Below are 23,580 nucleotides of genomic sequence, written 5' to 3' on the forward strand. Positions count from 1 at the left end.
TCGTTTCTTTTTCAATTTTGCAAATACAGTAGACGTGTCTGGTTTCTTTTATTTTAAGCGTTCAATATCTATATTGCTTAAGAATTGCCCTGCCTCAGCTTGATGAAATGGCGCTCAAACCAATGAATTAATCTTGACTTGGGATTTCTCAGTAAACAATGTAAAGTTTGTGAATAGTACAGATTACTAGATTTTTACAAATAAGACATTAATAAGTAAAGTTAACTAAAAGGTTAATTAGAACAATTGTTGGATTTTACAATGATCTGAAACATTTTTTGTAACTAAAATGTAATTATAAAACCACAAATGTAACTCTGATTTCTTTCAGTTAAATAAAGCAACAGTCCAAATGTATCCTGGCCTATCCTCAACCTACAGTCTCTAAAGAAACTTGACAAATACTAACAACTATATTCATGTCCATAAGTAAAATCTTATGAATCTGTAAGACTGTGAAAACGGGAAAACTGAAAACACTGCAACACACGTACTGTACTTTTGAGTGGTTGTCAATGGATAAAAATGGCAATTGTGTACAGTAGTTACAACATCTCCCAGCAGGGGGCCTTACAGGGCCATGCTAACAGGCAAAACCTTGATCCCTTGGTTGACACAACATGGTTGTCTTTTCATCTGTATTTTAGTACTGTGACTGAACACCACCATAGAGAGGGCAGATCTGTGGACTTCCATGACAGCGCTTCCATACCCATGGGTCCATTGATGTGGTCTGACAGTAACAAAGGTGACTTATAAAACAATAATAAAAAATGTATTATTATAGTTCATAATTTATTTATTATTATAAAATAATTATGTATATCTGAACGTCAAATGAGCAAGAGCATTGTAGTTCAACCTCATTTCCACCTGGGCCCTCATGTCACTGTGGCGACCTAAATTGAAGTCCATGTGAGGAAACAAACCTATAAATCACACACAGAGTTTTTGTTTTAAAAATGCAGAAAGTGATGGGTAGGGTTAGTATAGGGGAATCTAATACATAAACCATTATGAGGAGTCCCCACAAAGATATCAAACCGTGTGTGTGTGCGTGGGGTCCTGGTAAACCCATAGGTTATGAGGACAAACTTACATTTTTGCTCCCCATGACGAAAACAGATAATGAAAATGCAGAAAGTGATGTGTGATGAATAAGTCTAAGGGTAGGGTTAGTGTAAGGGGATAGAATACAGTTTGTACAGTATAAAAATCATCATAAAGCAGCGTCATACAACTGTGTGTTTGTGTGTGTACATTTGACATGTTTGGAATCCTCGTTTTTAATTCGCTCAACCAGTCATGTCAACAGAATATTTGCACAGACGTTTTAAACATTGTTTTGCAGCATTTTTTTCCGACAGCAGTCATACATAACAAACATGTTGTTATTTTCTTGCATATTGTTTCTGTAATCAACTTTGACTGGTTTCTCTTCATTCTTTACGTATGCAAATGTGATTTCACCACAGATTTCTTATTTGTACTTTTATTGAAAAACATTAGGCTACATAAGAATCCATCAAACTGATACATTTTTAATTCATGCAGCATAAAGATTTCATCATTTTGCACACTCATTAAAGGTACACTGTAACTTTTGCAGATTGCTTAATAATCCTTAATAATCATTTTGCTAAAGAACATTGTTTGGTTTGCTTTTTTAAATGATAATGATGTTTCACCAGAGGTTGGAGATTTAACTGCTCCATGTTTCTCACTCGTTGTGACTAACCTGCGACTAATCTGTATAGATATGACGAGATAAGGCATTCATAATGATTTTCAGTTTTGTTCAAGGTAATTAAAGCAACAGTTTTTCAATAATGGGACAATATGTAAAAGTATAGTATTTGGGATGTGTATATATATATATATATATATATATATATATATATATATATATATATATATATATATATATATATATATATATATATATATATATATACATACAGTCTTGTTCAAAATAATAGCAGTACAATGTGACTAACCAGAATAATCAAGGTTTTTAGTATATTTTTTATTGCTACGTGGCAAACAAGTTACCAGTAGGTTCAGTAACAAATGAGATCCAGCATTCATGATATGAACGCTCTTAAGGCTGTGCAATTGGGCAATTAGTTGAATTAGTTGAAAGGGGTGTGTTCAAAAAAATAGCAGTGTCTACCTTTGACTGTACAAACTCAAAACTATTTTGTACAAACATTTTTTTTTCTGGGATTTAGCAATCCTGTGAATCACTAAACTAATATTTAGTTGTATGACCACAGTTTTTTAAAACTGCTTGACATCTGTGTGGCATGGAGTCAACCAACTTGTGGCACCTCTCAGCTGTTATTCCACTCCATGATTCTTTAACAACATTCCACAATTCATTCACATTTCTTGGTTTTGCTTCAGAAACAGCATTTTTGATATCACCCCACAAGTTCTCAATTGGATTAAGGTCTGGAGATTGGGCTGGCCACTCCATAACATTAATTTTGTTGGTTTGGAACCAAGACTTTGCCCGTTTACTAGTGTGTTTTGGGTCATTGTCTTGTTGAAACAACCGTTTCAAGGGCATGTCCTCTTCAGCATAGGGCAACATGACCTCTTCAAGTATTTTAACATATGCAAACTGATCCATGATCCCTGGTATGCGATAAATAGGCCCAACACCATAGTAGGAGAAACATGCCCATATCATGATGCTTGCACCTCCATGCTTCACTGTCTTCACTGTGTACTGTGGCTTGAATTCAGAGTTTGGGGGTCGTCTCACAAACTGCCTGTAGCCCTTGGACCCAAAAAGAACAATTTTACTCTCATCAGTCCACAAAATGTTCCTCCATTTCTCTTTAGGCCAGTTGATGTGTTCTTTGGCAAATTGTAACCTCTTCTGCACATGCCTTTTTTTTTAACAGAGGGACTTTGCGGGGGATTCTTGAAAATAGATTAGCTTCACACAGACGTCTTCTAACTGTCACAGTACTTACAGGTAACTCCAGACTGTCTTTGATCATCCTGGAGGTGATCATTGGCTGAGCCTTTGCCATTCTGGTTATTCTTCTATCCATTTTGATGGTTGTCTTCCGTTTTCTTCCACGTCTCTCTGGTTTTGCTCTCCATTTTAAGGCATTGGAGATCATTTTAGCTGAACAGCCTATCATTTTTTGCACCTCTTTATAGGTTTTCCCCTCTCTAATCAACTTTTTAATCAAAGTACGCTGTTCTTCTGAACAATGTCTTGAACGACCCATTTTCCTCAGCTTTCAAATGCATGTTCAACAAGTGTTGGCTTCATCCTTAAATAGGGGCCACCTGATTCACACCTGTTTCTTCACAAAATTGATGACCTCAGTGATTGAATGCCACACTGCTATTTTTTTGAACACACCCCTTTCAACTAATTCAACTAATTGCCCAATTGCACAGCCTTAAGAGCGTGCATATCATGAATGCTGGGTCTCATTTGTTTTCTGAGAATCTACTGAACCTACTGGTAACTTGTTTGCCACGTAGCATTAAAAAAATATACGAAAAACCTTGATTATTCTGGTTAGTCACATTGTACTGCTATTATTTTGAACAATACTGTATATATATATGATGGAGAGACTCGAGAATAAGTGACATTTAGGGTGAATCTGAAATCGCCCCCTGAACCCTCAATCATTATTCCCCACTTTAGTCCATTAACTGAAGGAGTGAATGAAAATAAGTGCGTGAAATCGCACAGCCAAAACATACATCTTCTGTTATTGCTGCAATATGTGGGATTGAAATGAGTGCACTCGAACATGTCCACTACGGACACTACTACAAATAGCTGTCCCCTCATATATTGCCCTATTTGATGATGATGAGGCGATTTCGGATTCAGCCATAGAATGCAACAATGCCCCTGAATGGTTAGTTGATGAATTTATTTAGCCGATGTGGAGTTAAATATCTTCAAATCATTGATTAGCATATTCTGTCATGATAATCTCACCCCTTTTGTTGCGTGTTCCAATCCCGGGGGCATGGTTTATGCAAATTTCAGGAAGCTTGTGTTGTCCCTACTAGCCGTTTGTTGTAGTCCTTAAAAATCAATTTCTTTCAAATAAAATATCTCCCTTTGCATTGATCTTTGGACGTCGTAACTTTACAGATGTTGTTTATGCTCAAACAGCAACAATACACACTAACTAAATCTTAAATGAAATCATAATCAATCACCCCTTAAACGAACCCTGACAAAAAGGTTGAACAAGTAAATCAGTTATAGACTGAAGAATTTGTCAAAACTGCAGCGCACATCATTAGCCTACAGACATACTATATAGATCTCCTCACACAACTGTAGGCTATAATAAAAAAAAACTGGTTTGAAGTACTTAGAAATAACTTGGGTCCGCCTACCATTTATGAATTTTAATAATCTGAAACCTGCTGTTTAGCATCACTGTATTCTGCTTGAACTGTGGAAGAGACAATTTCTGCAGCCACATTTTTTAGCTCAGGTAGGCTACAGTTAATCTCATCTGTCTCTGCTCTACACTCTTTCCGTCAGTGCTTTTAATATATATTATTATACAACAATTTTTTTACACAATTTTTTCCTTTTTTGTCTTAAATACTGCGGTTTATTGATTTTTTCCGGCGAGCCCTGTTATTAAATAATGAAAGTGATGTAGCTATTTATTCTAAATTATAAATGATCCTGTTATATATAATAAAATAGCTATAATTTTTTTTTTTTTTTTTTTTTTACAGATAAGTTTGCCGTCTTTACCCGCAGTCTGCAACAATGAGGTTTCTAATCTCATTGTGCGTGACATTACTACTGCTGAATAATGGTACGTTTTTTATCTATAAAGCATTTTCGAATGTCTGACAAAATTCAAGAGAACTGACTGGGATCTTTTGTATTTAACAATTGAAAGGATCGATGGGCTAATCACGCTTCTACTTTGGGTTTGCTTCATCATAAACTACAAACCTTAAATTCTTCCTCTTTCTATCCTTTAAAATATATTATAAAAAAATAAAAAAAGATTCACTAGTACTTCTAGACCAGGACTGACAAAAAGCTCCAAAAGTAACCTAAAACCATTTTTGCAGTAAGTTTTAAACAATCATTCATATGGATGTTTAAATCTGCAATACATTTAATGCACTTAGCACCCAAATCAACAAAATCTGTCAGTTGTATTGAGGCATCTAAGGTACTCAACCTTCTTGTCTGAGTCGAGATACAATATTGAAAAAAAATTCAGTCATCAGTCATTTATTCGTTGGCAAAACAAACCAAATATCAGTTCAGAAAAGCAATTACAGTTTGTTAGTGTTCCTCTCACCTTTTGACACTATTCTCTTTGCGCACTGATCCATGCTTTGAATATACAGTACTGGATAATGTATGGAGAGACATACGTGGTGATCAAGGCAACCGTAATGATGACACTTCTGTTGAATGGAACGGCTGGTATCAGCTGTATTTGAATGGAGAAAGTGCTCAGATGTGTGTGACTGTCGGAGGATGTGGTATTGGTAATAATGGACTGTATCTCAATGGTTCTCATCCACAATGGGGTGGTGACTCGTGACACCTTAGAATATCATCCAGGGGGTCAGTGTGATGAATTTACATCCACCCCATCCAAATCAAGGCCTCTGCAGGAGATTATTGAGTCTATAAACTTGTCAGACCTGATGAATCAGTTCACATTCCTTCATACTGCGCAGGTGTGACATGTGACAACACAGAGTTCTCAAAGTGCAACAATGGAAAAGGAAATAAAAAGAAAAATATAGAATGGTACAAACAATCAACCAACACATAACAGTTAAAAGCTTTTCTGAACAGAAAACAGAGCTGATGGTGGAAGTCTCTGTAAGCTCCAGTACACTGTGGTCCACTCCATGTTTTACATTTCTCCCAGCACTAGAGGCTCTGTTGCCACATAAAACCCAGGGTCATTAAAGTAAAAACACTCCTCTATCGACATTTTTGCAAAACTCAAAATAAAAAACATTCAGTACCTAAATATAAATCACTGCAGTTTCCAGCGGAAATAAACAGGCGGGAAAACTTTTACTCCTTTTCAAACAACAGATAATAGATTGAAGACTTATTTTTGCGTGGTTCCTTGCACTTCACGCCAGCTCCATATGGCTTTTGTGACACAGATAGTGAAGTTCAGTAGCTCCCCTAGAAGAGCACTGGATTTGTGATACAGAGCACTCAAGTCCATTGAAAGACATGTCCACAATAAAAGCACTCAAACACTTGAACAAGCAAGCTTCAGCAAATGCTTTTTATCTCATGTATTCTTTTGTTAACACTATTGGTTAGGTTTAGGGGATCCTCTCCCATCGACTGATTGACCGACCGACCGGTGATTGCAACACGGGCTGTGGGTCTGGGAGGCTCCTGGTGTTTTTTTTGTAGGTGTAATGTTAGTTTCAAACATAGTAGAACATTTATTTTAGCACCACACACTGGACATTACCTTTCCAAACTGTTGCGATATGTACAACAACCGACGTAATAATACAACGTTGTTCGAAACATGTCAGTCAAATGAGGACAACTATGTCAAATGCTCTCGTAGCCATTTGACAATACACTGTTTTGTCAAGTGGCTACCATTGCATAATCAGAGAGAGCTTTTGCCAACATTCAATATATATTAAAATCTAATATTGATCAAGATACTGCAAGATGCAAAAGTATCTTGTAGCAGCCACCGAGCAAATGCAAAGAGTAGCATTAAAAATATCAACATACTCAAATGTATATAATATGATTGTTGAACTTACACAATGTGCCTTTAATCATCTGTTGTTTTGCCAATGTTTGAACAGCTTGTAACAAGTTTAAAAAAAGATACTTTCCCCAACTAGGCTGAATATGAAAGCATGTCGACTGATTTTTATGTGAAGGACTCTGGCTGGTTTCGCTGGGAAATCCAAAGGATGTGACGGTTATGCGCACTCCCGAGAACCTCTCTTCCGCTGACACTTAAAATAATGAATCCTTATACAGCATTCAGGATAATGGCAAAAGAGCTATTCTGTACTGTCAATGTATTCTGCAAAGAAAAGGGATTGATACAAACTATGATCTCACAGCCTCTCAAATATACTCTGAACTATCATAAGTGTCATTTTAACTGTTGCTATCAAGTGCATGAATGGCTGATGTTCACTGCAAAGGTAGGCTATTTCCAAATGTTTACTTCAAAGGGAAGAACGAAAACGTTTTTAGATTGATTCATGATTTGGATCGCGTGTCAAACTGCTGAAATCACGTGACATTAACGATCCGAGCTGTTACATGATGTCTATGGCTCTTATTATGACCAGTGCAGTTCCTACAGATCAGACCCAATCAAAGTCAAAGCTGGAAATTACCATGTCTACAAACTGGTAAGACTGAATCGAATGATCCCAGTCTCCGCATATTGTGCAGCTACAGCCATTCTCCTGTGTCTTTTACTTGCTCACAAATTAAATTACGAGCTTTGCTAAAGATTGCATTTACAGACTTCATAAGAATAATGAATTTACTAATTCATTCAACAGTTCATAAAACTTTAGGTAGGGTGTCAAAATGGGAACATGCCAATGTAAAAACTCTATTATAGGTTATTGTAAAGACAAAATATTTAAAAAATCACCACAATTTATAAAACGGTGAAATATAAAAGGTAACATATTATATAAATAAATTTTGACCAATAGTTATTGTGGTTTATGAAGTGTAACATTACATTTAAAATTATGGAGACACTTAATGTACGCGCAAGAAATAAGTGCATTAAATACTTGGTAAAGCTATATATATATATATAAGTTCTCTCTTTAATTTTCTTAAACAGCTGCTGTCGCCAGTCCACCGAGTGTTGACCCCTGCTACAGTTATAACAGTCTGGATGAGCCGTGGAGAGCAAATAAAACTTCGACTGGTGTTTACCGCGATTCCATATGTGATAGTGATGTCAGCTGGAATGGCTGGTACAGGCTCTTCTACAATGGTCAGAGTGCTCAGATGCCAGAGTCATGTGTTGGTTATGGCATGTGTGGTACATATCACCCAATGTGGCTCACCGGCCCTCACCCACAACTAGAAGATGAAGTGGTCACCCGGAAGGTCTGTGGGTCCACAGTGAATGACTGCTGTGGTTACACCTTTCATCCCATTCAAGTCAAAGCTTGTCCAGGAAATTATTATGTGTATGAGTTACTTAAGCCAACATACTGTGCTGCTTATTGTGCAGGTAAACATGTTTATATTTATTTATGGACCCACTTTATATTAGGTGGCCTTAACTGCTGTATTAACATTTAAATTACTCATTTGACACAATCCACTTACTGTGTTCATGCATGTTTTTACATTGTAGGCTACATACATTAAAATAAAGACCTGCATGTAATTACATTGTTGACATTTCCCTTACCTAATCGCTTAAACTTACCCATACCTCAACATCTGTCCCTAACTTTATCCTCATTCCACCTCAATATCAGCAAAAGTGTTTTGCAATGCAGTATGAACACAATAAGTAATGTACATGTTTTTTTGTTGTTGATGCAAGCAGTTAAGGACACCTAATTATAAAGTGGGACCTTATTTATAACTAAGAATGATTGACATTTAATGTATACATTTTTCCCATTTTAGAAGTCACAAACCTTACAACAATATACACAACAACAGAGGCAATCCCAGTCACAGAAAGCAGTGGTAAAGTATTTTAATAAGAGTCTAGAGTTTATGCCACTATATTGCACAGATAGATTGAGATATAGCACAGATAGAGTTATATTAAATGTTAAGCTACTTATTCTGTATCACTGTAAAGAGAAAAGAGTTTCCTAATATCAGATGTCCCAATCTAGAGCCCTGCGCGGGGCTGTTTTCTTCATCCCGCTCCCGAAGAAATTTTGACCATTACCGCCCGCTCCCGCAAAACTCTGAGAATTTATTCCGGCACAATAATAGAGATGCATTGATTTTGTGTCTTCTCCCGTCTCGCAGGGAAAAAAACACGTATTTGTATTGATATTATTAAAGAGATTCATTGGGGTTGTTTGTTCCGTTTCTCGCCTGCATGTAAAACATTAAAATAAAAAAAGACAAAACACACAATACATTCAAATATAATTTCGTTTTTATCAAAAACTTTGCACATAGAAATAGAAAAAAAAAACATAATATGATTAACTGGGCTACATGAAAACTTTGACCGGGGAGAACAGAGCATGTGTCGCCTCAAACCAGACGTGCCGTATTTGTGCCCATTGTAGATGAGTATTTTTGCACATTTGTCACAATGAACAAAGTCCAGCTCCTTTCCATCTTTATCACAAACAATTGAGAAACTTCTCCAAATGTCAGACTTTCCTTGCTTAGCTTTTGTGCTGTAAATACCTGAGGTTCTTTTCTACATCATCTATCGACATCTCTATCATGGCGCTAGGTAACCTGCCTATCCCGCGGTGTTTTTTTAGCCGCCCAATCCCGCCCGCAGCAAAATTCAAACCACCCGCTCCCGCGAGATTTGCGTTGGGTCCCGCGGGACTCAATCCCAATGCAGCCCTCTATCCCAAACCTTAAACCCCAAAAAAAACGTACTTCATTACTCAAGTGATTGTACAAATAATGGCTAAATGAGGTCAAGCTTAAACCCAGATTTTGTCATTAATCAGTTGGTTCTCCTCTTATGTGAAGGAAACCGCTGTTCTGAGCTAAACTGCACTGAGGATGAACGCTGCGAAGAGGAAAATGGTGTTTACGGCTGTTTCTGCAAGGACAACCGTCACAGATCTCAGCATGACTTTGGTTGGACTAATTAAAAATATACACCACTCAGCCAAAAAAAAAGTCGCTGTTTGGATTTAAATCAGCAAATGCTTAAGAGTCAATGATTGGATCGTTATTGCAGTGATTATGTGTTTCTGGCAACAGTTCTTCTGACCCTAATTGATGGAGTGTGTAGATTTTCATTTCTTAAACAGCCATGCAGGAAGACACATCATGGCTATATTCCAGGATGACAATGTCAAGATTCATCAGGCTCAAACTGTGAAAGAACTTGTGAGGGAGCATGAAGAATCATTTTCACGCATGAATTGGCACCTCTAAGTCCAAAACTTAAATGTATTACAAATATGTGGGGTGTGCTGGATGACACTTGACAGAGTGCTAGACTCTTGCATTGGCAATACAAGATGTTGACCAAAATGTATGCACCTCTTAACGGAAATGATGTTTCCATACAAATGTGTCTTCCTGACATTGTCATCCTGGAATATGGCCATGATGTGTCTTCCTACAGTTGTTTAAGAAATGAAAAGCTACACACTTCATAAATTAGGGCTAGATGAATTGTTGTAAAACATAAAAACATACTAGAAACACATCACTGCCATGACAAAACAGCGACTTTTGGCCAGGCAGTCAATATTCATCATTGATTATAGTTTTGTTTTTGATCATAGCTGACATTCTCTTGACTTATTTCTCTCTCAGGTTTCTTTGAAAGCTGTGAAAGCGGCTCTGGCTTCATGTCTCTGTCTCGCTGTCAGCTCTTTGAGGCTGGTTTTCCTCCTGACATCTTACACCTCAATGATCCCAGCTGCAGAGGAACAGTCCGGAATGGCAGAGTGGAGTTCTATTTTGATAACAAGGACCACATCTGTGGTACAAGTCTCATGGTAGGAATCATTGCATACATGCTCAAATGGAATGAAATACAACAAATATAATTCTTAGCAATCATTTAAAGTACAAATATTCAAACATTATACCCCAACAGGCCAATGGCACCCACTTCATCTATGATAACTTTATTCTGGGGGATTCTGGATCTGAGGCTATCATCAGCAGGGAAAACAAATTAAGGATCCATTTCAGCTGTGTGTACTCCCAATCATTCTCCATGAACATCAACCCTCTGGAGAGGTGGGACTCACTTTTTAAGAATTAATTCATTTTAAATGCATGCATAACACCAAGTCTCTGAGTTGCTTTTAAAATGTGTTGTTTATTTCAACAGCATTGTGCACGGGATCCTTCCTGCTGGTCAAGGGACATATCAGGTCCGGATGATTCCCTTTCAGGATGCTGAATTCTCCCGCCCCTTCACTGGCAGTGTGAACGTGGAGCTGAACGAGCGTGTTTTTGTGGAAGCTCGTGTTGATGGAGTTGACAGCCGTCAGTTTGCCTCAGTGATTGACAAATGTTGGGCTACTCCTGTGAATGATCCTCATTGCTCTCTACGCTGGGACCTCATCAATGATTTGTAAGCCTTGTGTTATTTTATTATTATTTTTAAATAAATAAATGTTAATCTTAAAGTATGCAAATGGTGTGTTTTTGATATATGTGCATGTGTTTATCCAGTCTAATCGAAGTGTGCATCTCTGCCCAGACTTTCCCAAAAAAAAAGCACTTTATGGCATATTATACGTACGAACCTCCCACCCCACCAACCTAATCCTACCCAAGAGCGTGTCATATACACGCCATAAAGTGTGTATCCTATGCATGACAAAAACTGTGTATCATATGCACGCCCAAAACTTTATATCATAAAACTCATTTTGGCGTATACATTCCACGAGATTGCACACTCGTAGCTACTATTGATACGCATTACCATGTGATCATGTTGGACATTACTAAGCTATATGCTTTTAAAAAAGGATGGCCTATTAAAAAGGTAAATCGGGCATTTTGTCCTGCGTCATCTTTATTTCAAACGACCCGATCGACCGCGACCCGAATATCATTGCAAATATACGGGTACCCGTAGGTGACCGCAGGCACCCACTCGTGTTGGATCAACCCGCGCATCACTGATGGACAGTGTCCGTGAAGTCACCCATAGGATTCTGAAGAGCAGTTTTGAAGCGTAAAGACGAGCTGGCCGTTGCCATCTTAGCAGCGCATCATCAGGCATCACGACTGGACAACAGAAAATGGACAAAGTGGCAGGACGTGGACGGTGCTGAGGTGACGCGATCACTAACAGACAGCGGATAAGTGGCTATTCACCTGTCACTCAAATCCACGCCCTTAATTATGCAGAACTTTAATGCTTTATACACTGAAACATTACTGCTTAATTAAAATGAGCTAAAGCAATACAATTGCTATACGTTTTGTCCAAACTTGATTTGATTGTGTTCGATCCACTTAAATATAAGTCAAATCGAAGTCAAACTTAATCCGTTTGTGTTGTTACATAAATTATTTGTGTTGCATTAACTGAAACTGGGTGGGACTTGTTAGTTCCCAGCATTCTTTGTATGTGGCTAAATCAAGAGCAAGTAAATGTTATTTTATATGTAAAAGAGTTTTTTTAATGTATTTTTTTGCAAAATGAGAAAGGGGTTGTTTAATAGAGTTTAATATTCAATTATGTTGTAATTATTTGAACAATTTAAACTATTGTGGGTTACCATTTTTGAGAGGAGTAGAGCATTTGCTTAGGCTGTGAACTGATTAAACTAATGTTATAACGGCTTTGCTGAATGAGCTTTTAATGCTTAGCATTTAAGATGTTTAGTGCTAAGTGCTATTGCTAGCTAAAAGTTTGCGAACTAGCTAGTGCAGTATTATAATTCAGTTGTGTAACATTAAAGTATAAGAAATTGAAGTGGGTGAATTAATATACAGGATTTTGAATGTCTAAATTATGATGGAGTCATACAATTTACTTTGAAACTACTTAATTGAGTCACTTAAAATGTATTCATTCTATGATGTTGTAGTTACATGAACATAGTATGTTTGCTTAACGTAATTGATTTATGTGGGACCGATGTACACAGTTAAATAATGTAAATCCAACCCACCTTTTTTAAGTGTATAATGTAAACAAATAAGTTATAAAACCCTCACAGTTGTCACAAAGGGCAAAATTAGCCGTATAGACCAAAGCCACAATTTGTACCGGGCTGTAAACACTTTTTTTCTGCTGTTAAGTTTTTAACATGGGGCTCAATGAGATTCTGCTCCCTTCTGGAGCCTGTTTTCACTTCCATATTGACTTAAAGGAGGGAGGTTGCCACTTGGACAAAAGTGATATATATCTACACTCTAAAATTATACAGCTCTATAAAGTTTATTAACAAAACAGTGCAAGTTTAGATTTTCTTATCAGTCTTCATCAGGCACAAACCTGATGAATGAGTTGCAACTCTTTATGAATGAATCCATTAACTTATATTTGGTTCATATAAATTAACAACAACAACAACAACAGCAATCATTTTGAATATGCTTGATTCCATTTTTTTTTTTTTTACACAAATGTAGGTAGAGATAGAGCACAATACTAACTTGTTCTCCGCCAATACCAATTATTCAGAATGATATCGTCCCATATCTATACCAATATTTAGATTTTCTTTAAATAAAAAAAATAAAAAAAGTTGTTGCACTCTCAGTTGGAAAAATTCTCTTTTCCTTCAGGTGCGTAGAACCAATGAGATAAACTTGAGCAAAACAGAATAAATGGCTGGCCGCACACCGAATACAAAAAAAGACTGAAGTCTAGGAAAATACAAAATTTATTTTGTCAATTGCATGGTGCAATAAAGTGCAAAGTGCAAGTGAGTTAAAAACAGAGGAGCTCGAGGCTGCGTAACTATTTAGCATGCTGGAGTCTCGTTCGTTATCGGAATGGACCAGACAAATCGCTTCACCAACTAAGAACGGCCATGCACCACCACCCACAGAATCGAGAAAGAGCTATCAATCTGTCAATCCTTTCCGTGTCCGGGCCGTCCAGAGAATCCGGCATGCTAAATAGTTACGCGGCCCCGAGCTGCTCATGCTCCTCTGTTTTTAACTCACTTGCACTTTATTGCACCATGCAATTGACAAAATAAATTTAGTATTTTCCTAGACTTCAGTGTGCGGCCAGCCAATTTTTTTTTCTGTTTTGCTTTAAAAAAAAAAAAAAAAAAAAAAAAAACTCTTACTGAACAAATACCTATTATTGGTACATATGTGCATCCATTGTACCAAGGCACCCATCAAATGACTTTTTTTCTTTTCTTTTTTAAATGTGTTGCTCATTATCATTCTCAATATGTCCAGGTGTCCCAGTCCAAATGTCAAAGTGGAGCTTCTGCAGAGTGGTGTTTCCACATCCAGCCGTTTCTCCTTCAGCATGTTTATGTTGACTGCAAACTCCACAAAGGTTTACCTGCACTGCACCCTTCACCTGTGCCTTCTGTCAAACAATCACTGCCCAGTGGTGAGTTAACAAATCCTGCAACAAAATGTTTCATAAATGGAGTTGTTGAAAAGGAACAGTATTTTCTGATTTGATGCTGATTGACAGATTAGTTTTGGCCAGCCCAGAAGATGGCCAACATTTTAGACTGCTTGCTATAGAGTTGCCTTTATTGTGTGTGTGTGTGTGTGTGTGTGTGTGTGTGTTCAAGAGAAACACAGCACACATGCCATATGTATGTGAGAGTATGCATAATAAATGCTGTGAAGCATCAGTTGAGCATCAGGGGCGTATTCCAAAAAGCAAGGTTAATTTCCTGTCATATATTGAACTCTCTGTTGATTAACCCAAACGTTGCTTGCTCAAGGTATGCTGTTTCCAAAAACGAGTCCGGGAGTAAGTTCAGCCAACTCAGAGTATGTTTCAGGTTAACTTCTGGAGCAGGTTAGATTCAGAGAGTGAGTTGCCATGGTTACTCATACCCTGAAAGTTACCTCCGTTTTTGGAACCGAAAGTTGAGGTTATCTGCTCACTTACTCTTAAACATGCCCGGATATGTCACATAACCTGCTTTGGAATACCCCCCAGTCGATCATGGTTTTGTGCGTTCTCAATGCCGCCTGGTGATCACAAATCAAAACAGCACAGCCAGTACAGTCCCTTAAAGTCCCAATGAAATCAAAATTACATTTAGTATGAATATGTTAGCCTTACTGTTTGAGGGAGGGAGGAGGGAGGATGTTTCAGCCAGGACTTTTTACTGCGCCGAATCGAAGTACTCTCAGAAGTGCTATTCCGCCATACATTATAGTTCTCCTTTTTAATCCGCTTAGAAAAGCACCACGTTTTATTTTGTCATCATACTTGATCGTTCAACTATTCGTGTAACTGTATTTAAATAGGGAAAACGTGGAGGTGTTTGGTCGCTTCTAACTTGATCTCTGTTTGGTACCATATTGAATGAACTGGGCTTAGCGGGCTAAGCTAAATACTATCAGATCATCACTGCGCGTCAGAGAGATTAAGATTGCACACACTGAGATGAGAGAGGTATTTATCAGCTTGTTTTAGTTAAGGGAATAACATAGTTTAATATGAAAAAGCGGTGGAGTATCCCTTTAAAACTTAGTCTCTCACTTCCGCTAATAATTGTTCGATGTCCAATGCTATCTAACGCCCAATTTGTATGTATTTTATATTTGTACGACCTCACTCGTACGAATTTGTACGTTTTGTCTAAACCGCAGTGACGGGTAGGTTTAGGGGCGGGGTTAGAGGGAGGTCATTTGTACATATACGAATTTGGCAACTCGTTAAAAACGTGCGCTTTAGCAAAAAAAAAAAAAAAAAAAAAGAGAACAGATTCATATGAGCGAGGTCGTACAAATTAGCCACCTCCTAAAATATGTATGAATTGCCGGGAGATTGGGCAGATATGTCCTGTCCTGTCTTCCTGTTTCAGTGGAAATTACGTCAAAATACTAAATAATGCTGCTCTTTTCAAGACACTTTAGTGGGCCTTTAATTAGCAGGAGTTCACATACATAACGGACATAATGGATTGTTTTTGTTTGCTGATGAAGAAGATGAGGAAGAATGCCTGAATGTTCTTTGTTTGTTAATTTTAGCTCTGTGACTCTGAACAAGGTGTTGTGAGAGAGGGCAGATCTGCGGTTATCCATGACAGTACTTACATATCAATAGGTCCATTGATGTGGTCTGAACATAACAAAGGTGATCTATGGATTTAAAAAGACGAATTTCAGTTGTTCATGCTATCTGACATAGTTCATGTTTGAATTGCTCACAAATCACGCTATATACTTTACACTGACTCTTCATAGGTGAGCAGCTCCCAAACCAAGTGCAGGTGTCCAGGGCTCCAAGTCTGTGTGCTTCTCTGATGATTTTACTCATTTCTATGACGAGAGTCTTCATATCCTTTTAGAATAATTCCACTAAGAATCATTTTAGGGATTCTCCCTGTAATCTCTTTTTGATTGATGTTTTGTTGTAATCTCTTTTTGGTGAACATACTGACTTTACTGTATGTTATTAAATCTCCTTATGTTAAAAAATACTAATTTGCAGACATTGTAGAACTGATTTCATTTGAATAAAGGCATACTAGTCTCTTTACTCATATGGGATGGACTATTCAAAATAAAATGTTGTAACAACAAGCAAACTGATTTTTGTGTGTTTTTGGAGATTTACAAGTCAATTCAAAATCTGTTTTCATTCATGAGCCAATAATAAGTAAACCTGATTTAGGCCATATCTTGTGTTCCAAACATAAAAATGCATGTCATTTACTGTAAATAACTAATATTCTTGACAAGCCATGTTTCACAAAAGCATTGTAAGCATAAGACACTTAAGACGTTTTGAGAAACGCTGTCCATTACATTAAGAAAATGTTTTTTATTTTATTTTTATTGTTTTGCTGCATTTCGCCAAAAAAAAATTGTCCAGAAGTCAGGTTATTTCTGGAACCAAAACATCCTGCACTCTAAATAGTAAAACAAGAATTGTCAGGTTTCTACTTATTCATTATTGTGTTCGGTGGAAGCTTAAGGATGGTCCTTCATCACAATTGCAAGAACACAAAACAATAATCAACATGCAGAACATAATTAAGCAGTCATTTTACTTCAAAGTCAAGTCTGAAGGGCATTTCTTGCTGTCATTTTACTGTCATTAAACCACCAGCAGAATGTGCTCAGTCCACATACTGCTGTTGCACATATCTCTGTTAAGAGGTTTGGGTTCATTCTATGAACAAGAGTGAAATCTGGGATTACGTGTCTTCCTCAAGGCTTTAGTGGATTTAGTGTATAACAACCTTCAGGTTATCATTCAGACATTTTACCTGTGGATCTGGTAAACCAAACAAACACAATAATAACTTACAAAAAACTAAATATACCAAAAGGAAAAAAATTAAAATAAAATTAATGACAAGGAACAAATTTTGTTTTATTTTGTGTCACAGAATAGGCGTATTATAAAATTGGAAATGTATGCAGTCCATCAGTAACCATTACACAGTATTTCTTTCAAAATGACAGAATTCCTACCATGGGTCTGCTATGTTGCATGAAAGGAAAAACTGGTTTGATCATTTCAAGTTATGTTAAAACTAAATCATAATAGTTGCTTCTATTCATTTCAAGCTGCAGTCCGTGACCTTTTGGGTTAAAAATGATCCAAAATAATGTTTTGGTCATGTGCATAAAGACCCAGTGATCAAAACTATCTGGTTAACTTAACTCGATTTACAACGGTAAGCTTGTTGTAAGCTAATAATGTTTTTAATTGGGGTGTTACTGGTGGATTTCCGCGGGAAATTCAAACGCATCTTTGCGTCATTACGTCACATCTGTACACATGGCGTCCTGGCTAGTAGGCTATCGCGTGTGAGGATTAATAGCCTTTTCTCGCAGCACTTGATATAATTAAACTTAACAATCTGATGGCGGATCCAGAAAGGTTCAAACGACAATCACCCGTGACAACTGGAGATTCACCCATTGTAAAAAGGCAAAATACTTCTGACTTTTGGAGTGGTTACAGAAAAAAAGAGACTTCAGCCGGGCCCATGCGAAAACAAGGATAAAAGGGCTTTTGAAAGGTGGCATGAACTCGTGTTTTTCTGCTGGACAGGTAAGACATTAAGGTTAAATTATATAACAGAAGCACACTTGCTCGCTTAATTCATAGAGTTATTAAGTTTTCTATATTGCGTCTCTCTCGTTTTGCTGTTTGTTATAAGTATTGTGCTAGCTATGAGGGGGAGAAGTTCACCTCCGTATCACATTGATTTGTTGGCATATGACAATTAGAAATTAGACTGCTCAGAAACGGAAACTGAACTACAGGTAGCCCCAATACACATTAAATGTAACGCTAACAAGTATGATTTGCACGGTTTGACTTGATATGTGATCGTTAGTTTTAATCATCGCGATTTATTGCAATGCTTTTCCCCCTTAGTTGGTCAGAACAAACTGTGATTCTGAACAACCGGCGCGGTGACTGACAGCTGTACATTCTCCTCAAAACATCGAATTCCTTCGCACAATTCACCGCGAATAACTGCAATTGCATATTTCGAACAGAGATGGCGATAAAGTGGAAAATAAATACTCAAGTTAATGTGTTAAACTTGAGTGCTCCACTTTGAGTGCTCCAGTAAAAAAAAAAAAAAAGGAACAGGAAAGTTTAATGAGAGAATTTGTGGCATGAATAAACCATGCTTCTTAGAAAGCCCCGAAACATGTTAGTCGTTTTTTTCTTTCAAATATTACTTAAGTTTGACAAATTTATCAGGAGGATATATCTCTTAATTCTTTTCTAGTTTTTTTATATATATATATATATATATATATATATATATATATATATATATATATATATATATATATATATATATATATATATATATATTTTTTTTTTTTATATTCTCAGTTAAGGTTTAGAACCAAAACTGTCAGGTACTAACGTAGAACTAAACAATCTAATCTAATTAATGATTTTCAAAATGAAATAAGCACGACAAGCAAACTTGAACTTTTCAGCAGGAGCAAGGTTCCACCTTGTGGTTCTTTGGATAAATGCAATCATGCTTATGCATAAGGTGCTGTTTGTGAATCAATCACACAGTTGCTTGAAGTTGACAGTAAAGACATTATGCACAAATGAGAGAATATTTCTTTAAATTATATTATTTAATTTATATTTGTTAAAATATAATCATCAAACAGAATTCTTAGAATTCAAAGAACACTACAATTTGTTGTTTTTTTTTTAGGTTAAAAGGTTATGGTTTAGGTGAGATCACACCCCAGCAACTTTTTAAAAAATGTAATGGCATAAACTTGAAATTATGCCCATTAATAAAGGCCTTCTGATGTGAATCGCCTTCTGTATTCAACTTACGAAAAAAGGCATAACTGGCACGAAGGGTGAAGTAGGGCTGCACAATATATTAAAATATCGCAAATGTCGGCTACATAATGCGATATGCATATCGCAATAGCACGTAATATCTGAATGATTTTAATAGGCTACTTAAACATTGTGAAAAGTGTACGTTTTAGGTCGTCCACCCCTCAGGTGTATTTGTTTACCTGGATATTCTTGATGTTAAGTTTTAGGTTGATATAACTATATTACCAAGTCAAAGATATGTGACAAATTTTTGCTGAAACACTGCTGGATACTTTCAGAAGTTGTAGCGATCCTTTCTTTTCCCAGAGGAAAAGTGACACACATAAATGGTATCATTCTCCGTTTTTATAAAAAAAAAAAATATTTTTTTTAAATAGATTTTACACACTTAAAGCAATATCGTATCGCATATCGAATATCACATTATTTAACAAAATATCACACTTTTCTTCAATATCTCACAGCCCTAAAAGTCAGATGTAGTATAAGCGTTTTGAACAGTGAGAGACGTTGCACTTTCTTTGAATACGGAAGGCGTTCTGGCAGAGGATATTTTACTTAATAAAGTTTTTCATATGGATATTTTTCTCACACAAACCCATCGATTCTCTTCAGAAGGCCTTTATTAACCCCCTGGAGTCGTGTGGATTACTTTTATAATGGATGGATGCACTTTTTTGGGACTCAAAGTTTGGGCTGCAATTCGCTCCCATGTTAAGCTTGGATTTGCCAGGACATTTTTTTTTTAAATAACTCAGATTGTGTTTATCTGAAAGACACCTAGGATGGCTTAATAATTTTTTTTTACTCTTATAAGTGGCTTTTTAAATTGTTATTAAGGCATTTCAATAACACACTAATAACTCAAGACTCAAGTCTTTTAATTAGCATTAAAGTGAAATACTGACTTGCAGTGAATGCCTCGATAAAAGAAGCAACATTTGTTTACATTAGCAACAAAGTTATTTTATTGAATAAGTAGGATATGATTAAAGGTGCACTATGCAGCTTTCCGTCCACTGTAGGGCGCCTATTCTAAACGAATCGTAGTTTGATGATGCAAAGTGTGAGCGCAGCATCTTGGGAGATGTGGTCTTCTCATCACAGCCGGTGGAAAATAGGACTCGGGCAGAAATCACGTTCATGCATGCGGTTATTAACGTTACTGTAGTCTAAAGCAGAGCAGGACCGAGTGTTATGGACCTGAGCACAGCTGCTGGAGCGATTGTTAAACAAATACCCGCCTCGCGAATACCAGGACTTTTATTATGACGGGACGGGAGACAGTCGCCGGTCGCCTGCACTGATCAGCTCTTCCGGTTATGATTATGAGGTAATGTAGCTCTGTTTATCATATTAGATACATTTAAGTGTGTTCAAAACGATGTTATGACTTTACTCCGTGTGTTCACTTGTTCACACTGCTAAGAGTAAAGCGCTCCTGCGAAATAAAAGCCGAAACCGAGGGTAACGCAGATATGACGCAATTGACAGGCGACTCCCTCAAATGCAATGTTGAAACGTCCCTGTCCTTGGTTAAAATAGCAATTTTCTCACAATTTACAAATAGTTGGAAACTTCTGGGATATTGTAGGTACTCAACTGAACAAAATATATAACACCGGCCTAGTGATTTTTGGATATTTTACTGCAAAAATACTACATAGTTCACCTTTAATATTCATTTTTTATCAATCACAGATGATGGAAAATTGGTGCATGCTTATTTAATTTCTTTAACATTCACTGGGCCATGTCCTGCTTTACAGATATTTGGGCTCCAGAACAAGTAAATGTGTTGATCTGTTTTTTTCATTTTTTTCATTTTTCCATGTCTTGTTTCTGTAATGTATAGACAGACTGGCATGATAGTCCCCGATATTTCTTCATCTTTAAACTGCACTCTGAGCAATGAACATTAGATGGCACTGCATGCAAACACTTGCATGCTGAGCCTCGAGTCACTCTGAGGCAGGGTCTTACATTTATATCAGCATCATTTTCTCAGTTCTCTGCAGAACAGACATTTGTATCTTAATGGTGCAGTGTGTAACTCTGTGTGTGTCTCTGGCGCTGAAAGAATCATGTTTGTCTAACATGATCGATATGCATCTCACCTCGTCAAGCTGGGGATGAAATTGAAATTGATTTGGGAACAGTGTTATTCAAAAGATCCACCCTGAGTAGCAGCTCCTTTGTCTGCAGTGACACAAGTCTGGGGATATAAAAGGGTCACGACGATTTCTCTGAGACTTCACTTCCTTGATGTTTCAAGGTTTGTTGTACTCTAACATTATCATCAAACCACACCTTCTCTTGCATACATTTTTCAACAGCAGATATTATTCCATTTGTGGTTCCATTACTTTGAGTAATGCATCCTAATTAGCTAACTATAAAGATGAAACACTTTTTCATTTATTATGCATTATGATTTTTGCATTTTTAAAATGTGAGGTGCACCTCACTCCATTAGGAAAATGAGAGCCCATGTTGTTCTTTTGACACTGAATCACATGTAATATGATGCCAACAAGCCCAGCATTTGCTCTCTGGTACAGTGCCTGGCAGACCGATGCCCAAACGCTCGCCAAGGCTTTCAGATAGCACGTAATTACATTCATGCATCCCGTATCCTCCTCATATGAATGTGTTAACATTGTCAGTGCTGTAAAGGAATACTGAATACAGACCACAAAATGAGATATAGGCAGGATGTTCATGCCGCTCTTTTCCATTCAATTAAAGTGCGGTTTCGCACAAGTTTCGGAAAGTTTTTTTTTTTTTAGAGTATGGGTCTGCGTGACATCAACAAGGCCGTACGGGCACTTCTCCCGTCAAACAGAGCGAGTGGGCGAAAGCAGCACGGCCATCAAAGCGCTTTGCTCGGCTTTAGGGAAGTCGTCGGATGCGCTGCACGAATCAGAGGACTTCGAGAAATCAACAATGTCATCAAAAGAGTGTGTTTTTTGGTTGTCAGGGCAAGGCAGCCCAGTTCAGCTTCCCAAAGGATCCAGTGTTAAGGGAACAGTGGATGCAGTTTGCATAGTTTAAAAAAGTTAACTTTTTTTGTGCATTTTAGCAGGGCAGGTAAAAACTGAACCGTATTTCCAGGAAATAATCTTAGTGTTGAACTGATATTCTGTTGAAGGCACAGCTAAACGTGACATTTATTGCAATGGCTTTATGTGAAGATTGTTTTAAGTTCACTTAAATTTCATGTTGTTTATATATATATATATTAGAGCTGCAACTAACGATTATTTTTTCTGTCGACTAATCTAACGATTATTTTTTCGATTAGTCGACTAATCTAACGATTAATTTTTTTACCCTTTGAAATTTTTCAAAATTCTATGGCACCCCCTCGCATAAGTTACGCTAGAGGTGTAACAGTACAGACTGCTCACAGTTCACTTTGTATCACGGTTTTAGGTTCACGTTTCAGTACAGTTCGGTATTTGCTATGTTCAGGGGAAAAAGGACTACTGTCAAATGAAAATAAAGAAAATAAGAACAGATAACTTAAATAGAAGCAGCAGCACAAATAAATACTATTGAGCAAAGATGAGAATAAAATAAACAATGCTTTTCAGGATTTTCAGGTAGGTCTAACATTAGTTTTTAGGTAGAGAAATGGAATTAAGTAATCAAAAGTAAAATAACCACACATTTAACTGTTTAAAATTAAAAAATAAACCTTATTAAACTTACAAAAGCTATTCAGTCAGGAGCAGTGAGTGATGTCTTTATCTTTTGTTTGACATTAAACAGACAGCAGTGAAGGCTACTGCCCCTTTAAGACCCACGGATAGTCGTCATATTTTCTGTATAAAGTTCACTTAAGGCATATAGAGTAGGCTATGACATTTTGACATACTTTTTGTGAGTTTGTCCGTTTAAGCACATGATTTGAAACTCATTATTTGCGCGCTTTGGGACGAGTGCACAAAGACAGATCTTCTCATTCGAGTCTCCTGGCTAACGTTACACGGGGGTGATGACGGTGAAAATGACTGCTCATATTCGGACGTACAGCAGCACTCGCATGCGTTTTATAAAGTTTACAAAGAGAGACCGTTTTGCCCACGTTTTTCTTTTATTATCGCTGTTGCTGTAGTGTACCTGAGGAGTCAGCACGTGTATCCATCGACAGAAACATACATACAGCATTATTTTCAAGTTACAACCCATATTAAAGATGCGTCATCAGATGCGAGATGAACCGAAGTGTAAGTGCGTCCCCGCAACTTTTGCTCGGGATCCCGGTTGGGAAACACTGGTCTGTATTGATTGATACCGCGCTGGTTTGTTTAGAATTATATGAGCGCCGTGACCGCGCGCTGCCGCATGATGAAGGCTTGTCGCAACTCTGTTATTCAACTGCTCTGGTTTT

General features: G+C 37.2%; 1 protein-coding gene across 2 annotated transcripts; it reads left to right on the forward strand.

Annotated features, from left to right (window-relative positions):
* The first annotated feature begins 326 nt into the window (after positions 1-326).
* LOC137056241 (uromodulin-like) lies at positions 327-16,316 on the forward strand. Of its 2 annotated transcripts, XM_067430263.1 has the most exons (9): positions 327-748; positions 4,747-4,829; positions 9,713-9,823; positions 10,514-10,698; positions 10,800-10,945; positions 11,040-11,285; positions 14,093-14,252; positions 15,860-15,965; positions 16,076-16,316. In XM_067430263.1, the coding sequence occupies exons 2-9, from the start codon at positions 4,781-4,783 to the stop codon at positions 16,177-16,179; spliced, it is 1,107 nt and encodes a 368-aa protein (XP_067286364.1). In that variant the 5' UTR covers positions 327-748; positions 4,747-4,780; the 3' UTR covers positions 16,180-16,316. The 2 variants fall into 2 exon arrangements, with proteins under 2 accessions (XP_067286364.1, XP_067286363.1); XM_067430262.1 differs by lacking the exons at positions 327-748; positions 4,747-4,829 and having other exon boundaries at positions 9,111-9,823.
* The last annotated feature ends 7,264 nt before the right edge of the window (positions 16,317-23,580 follow it).

The sequence above is a fragment of the Pseudorasbora parva genome, chromosome 21 (genome assembly GCF_024679245.1).
Source record: "Pseudorasbora parva isolate DD20220531a chromosome 21, ASM2467924v1, whole genome shotgun sequence".
NCBI classification, from domain to species: domain Eukaryota; kingdom Metazoa; phylum Chordata; class Actinopteri; order Cypriniformes; family Gobionidae; genus Pseudorasbora; species Pseudorasbora parva.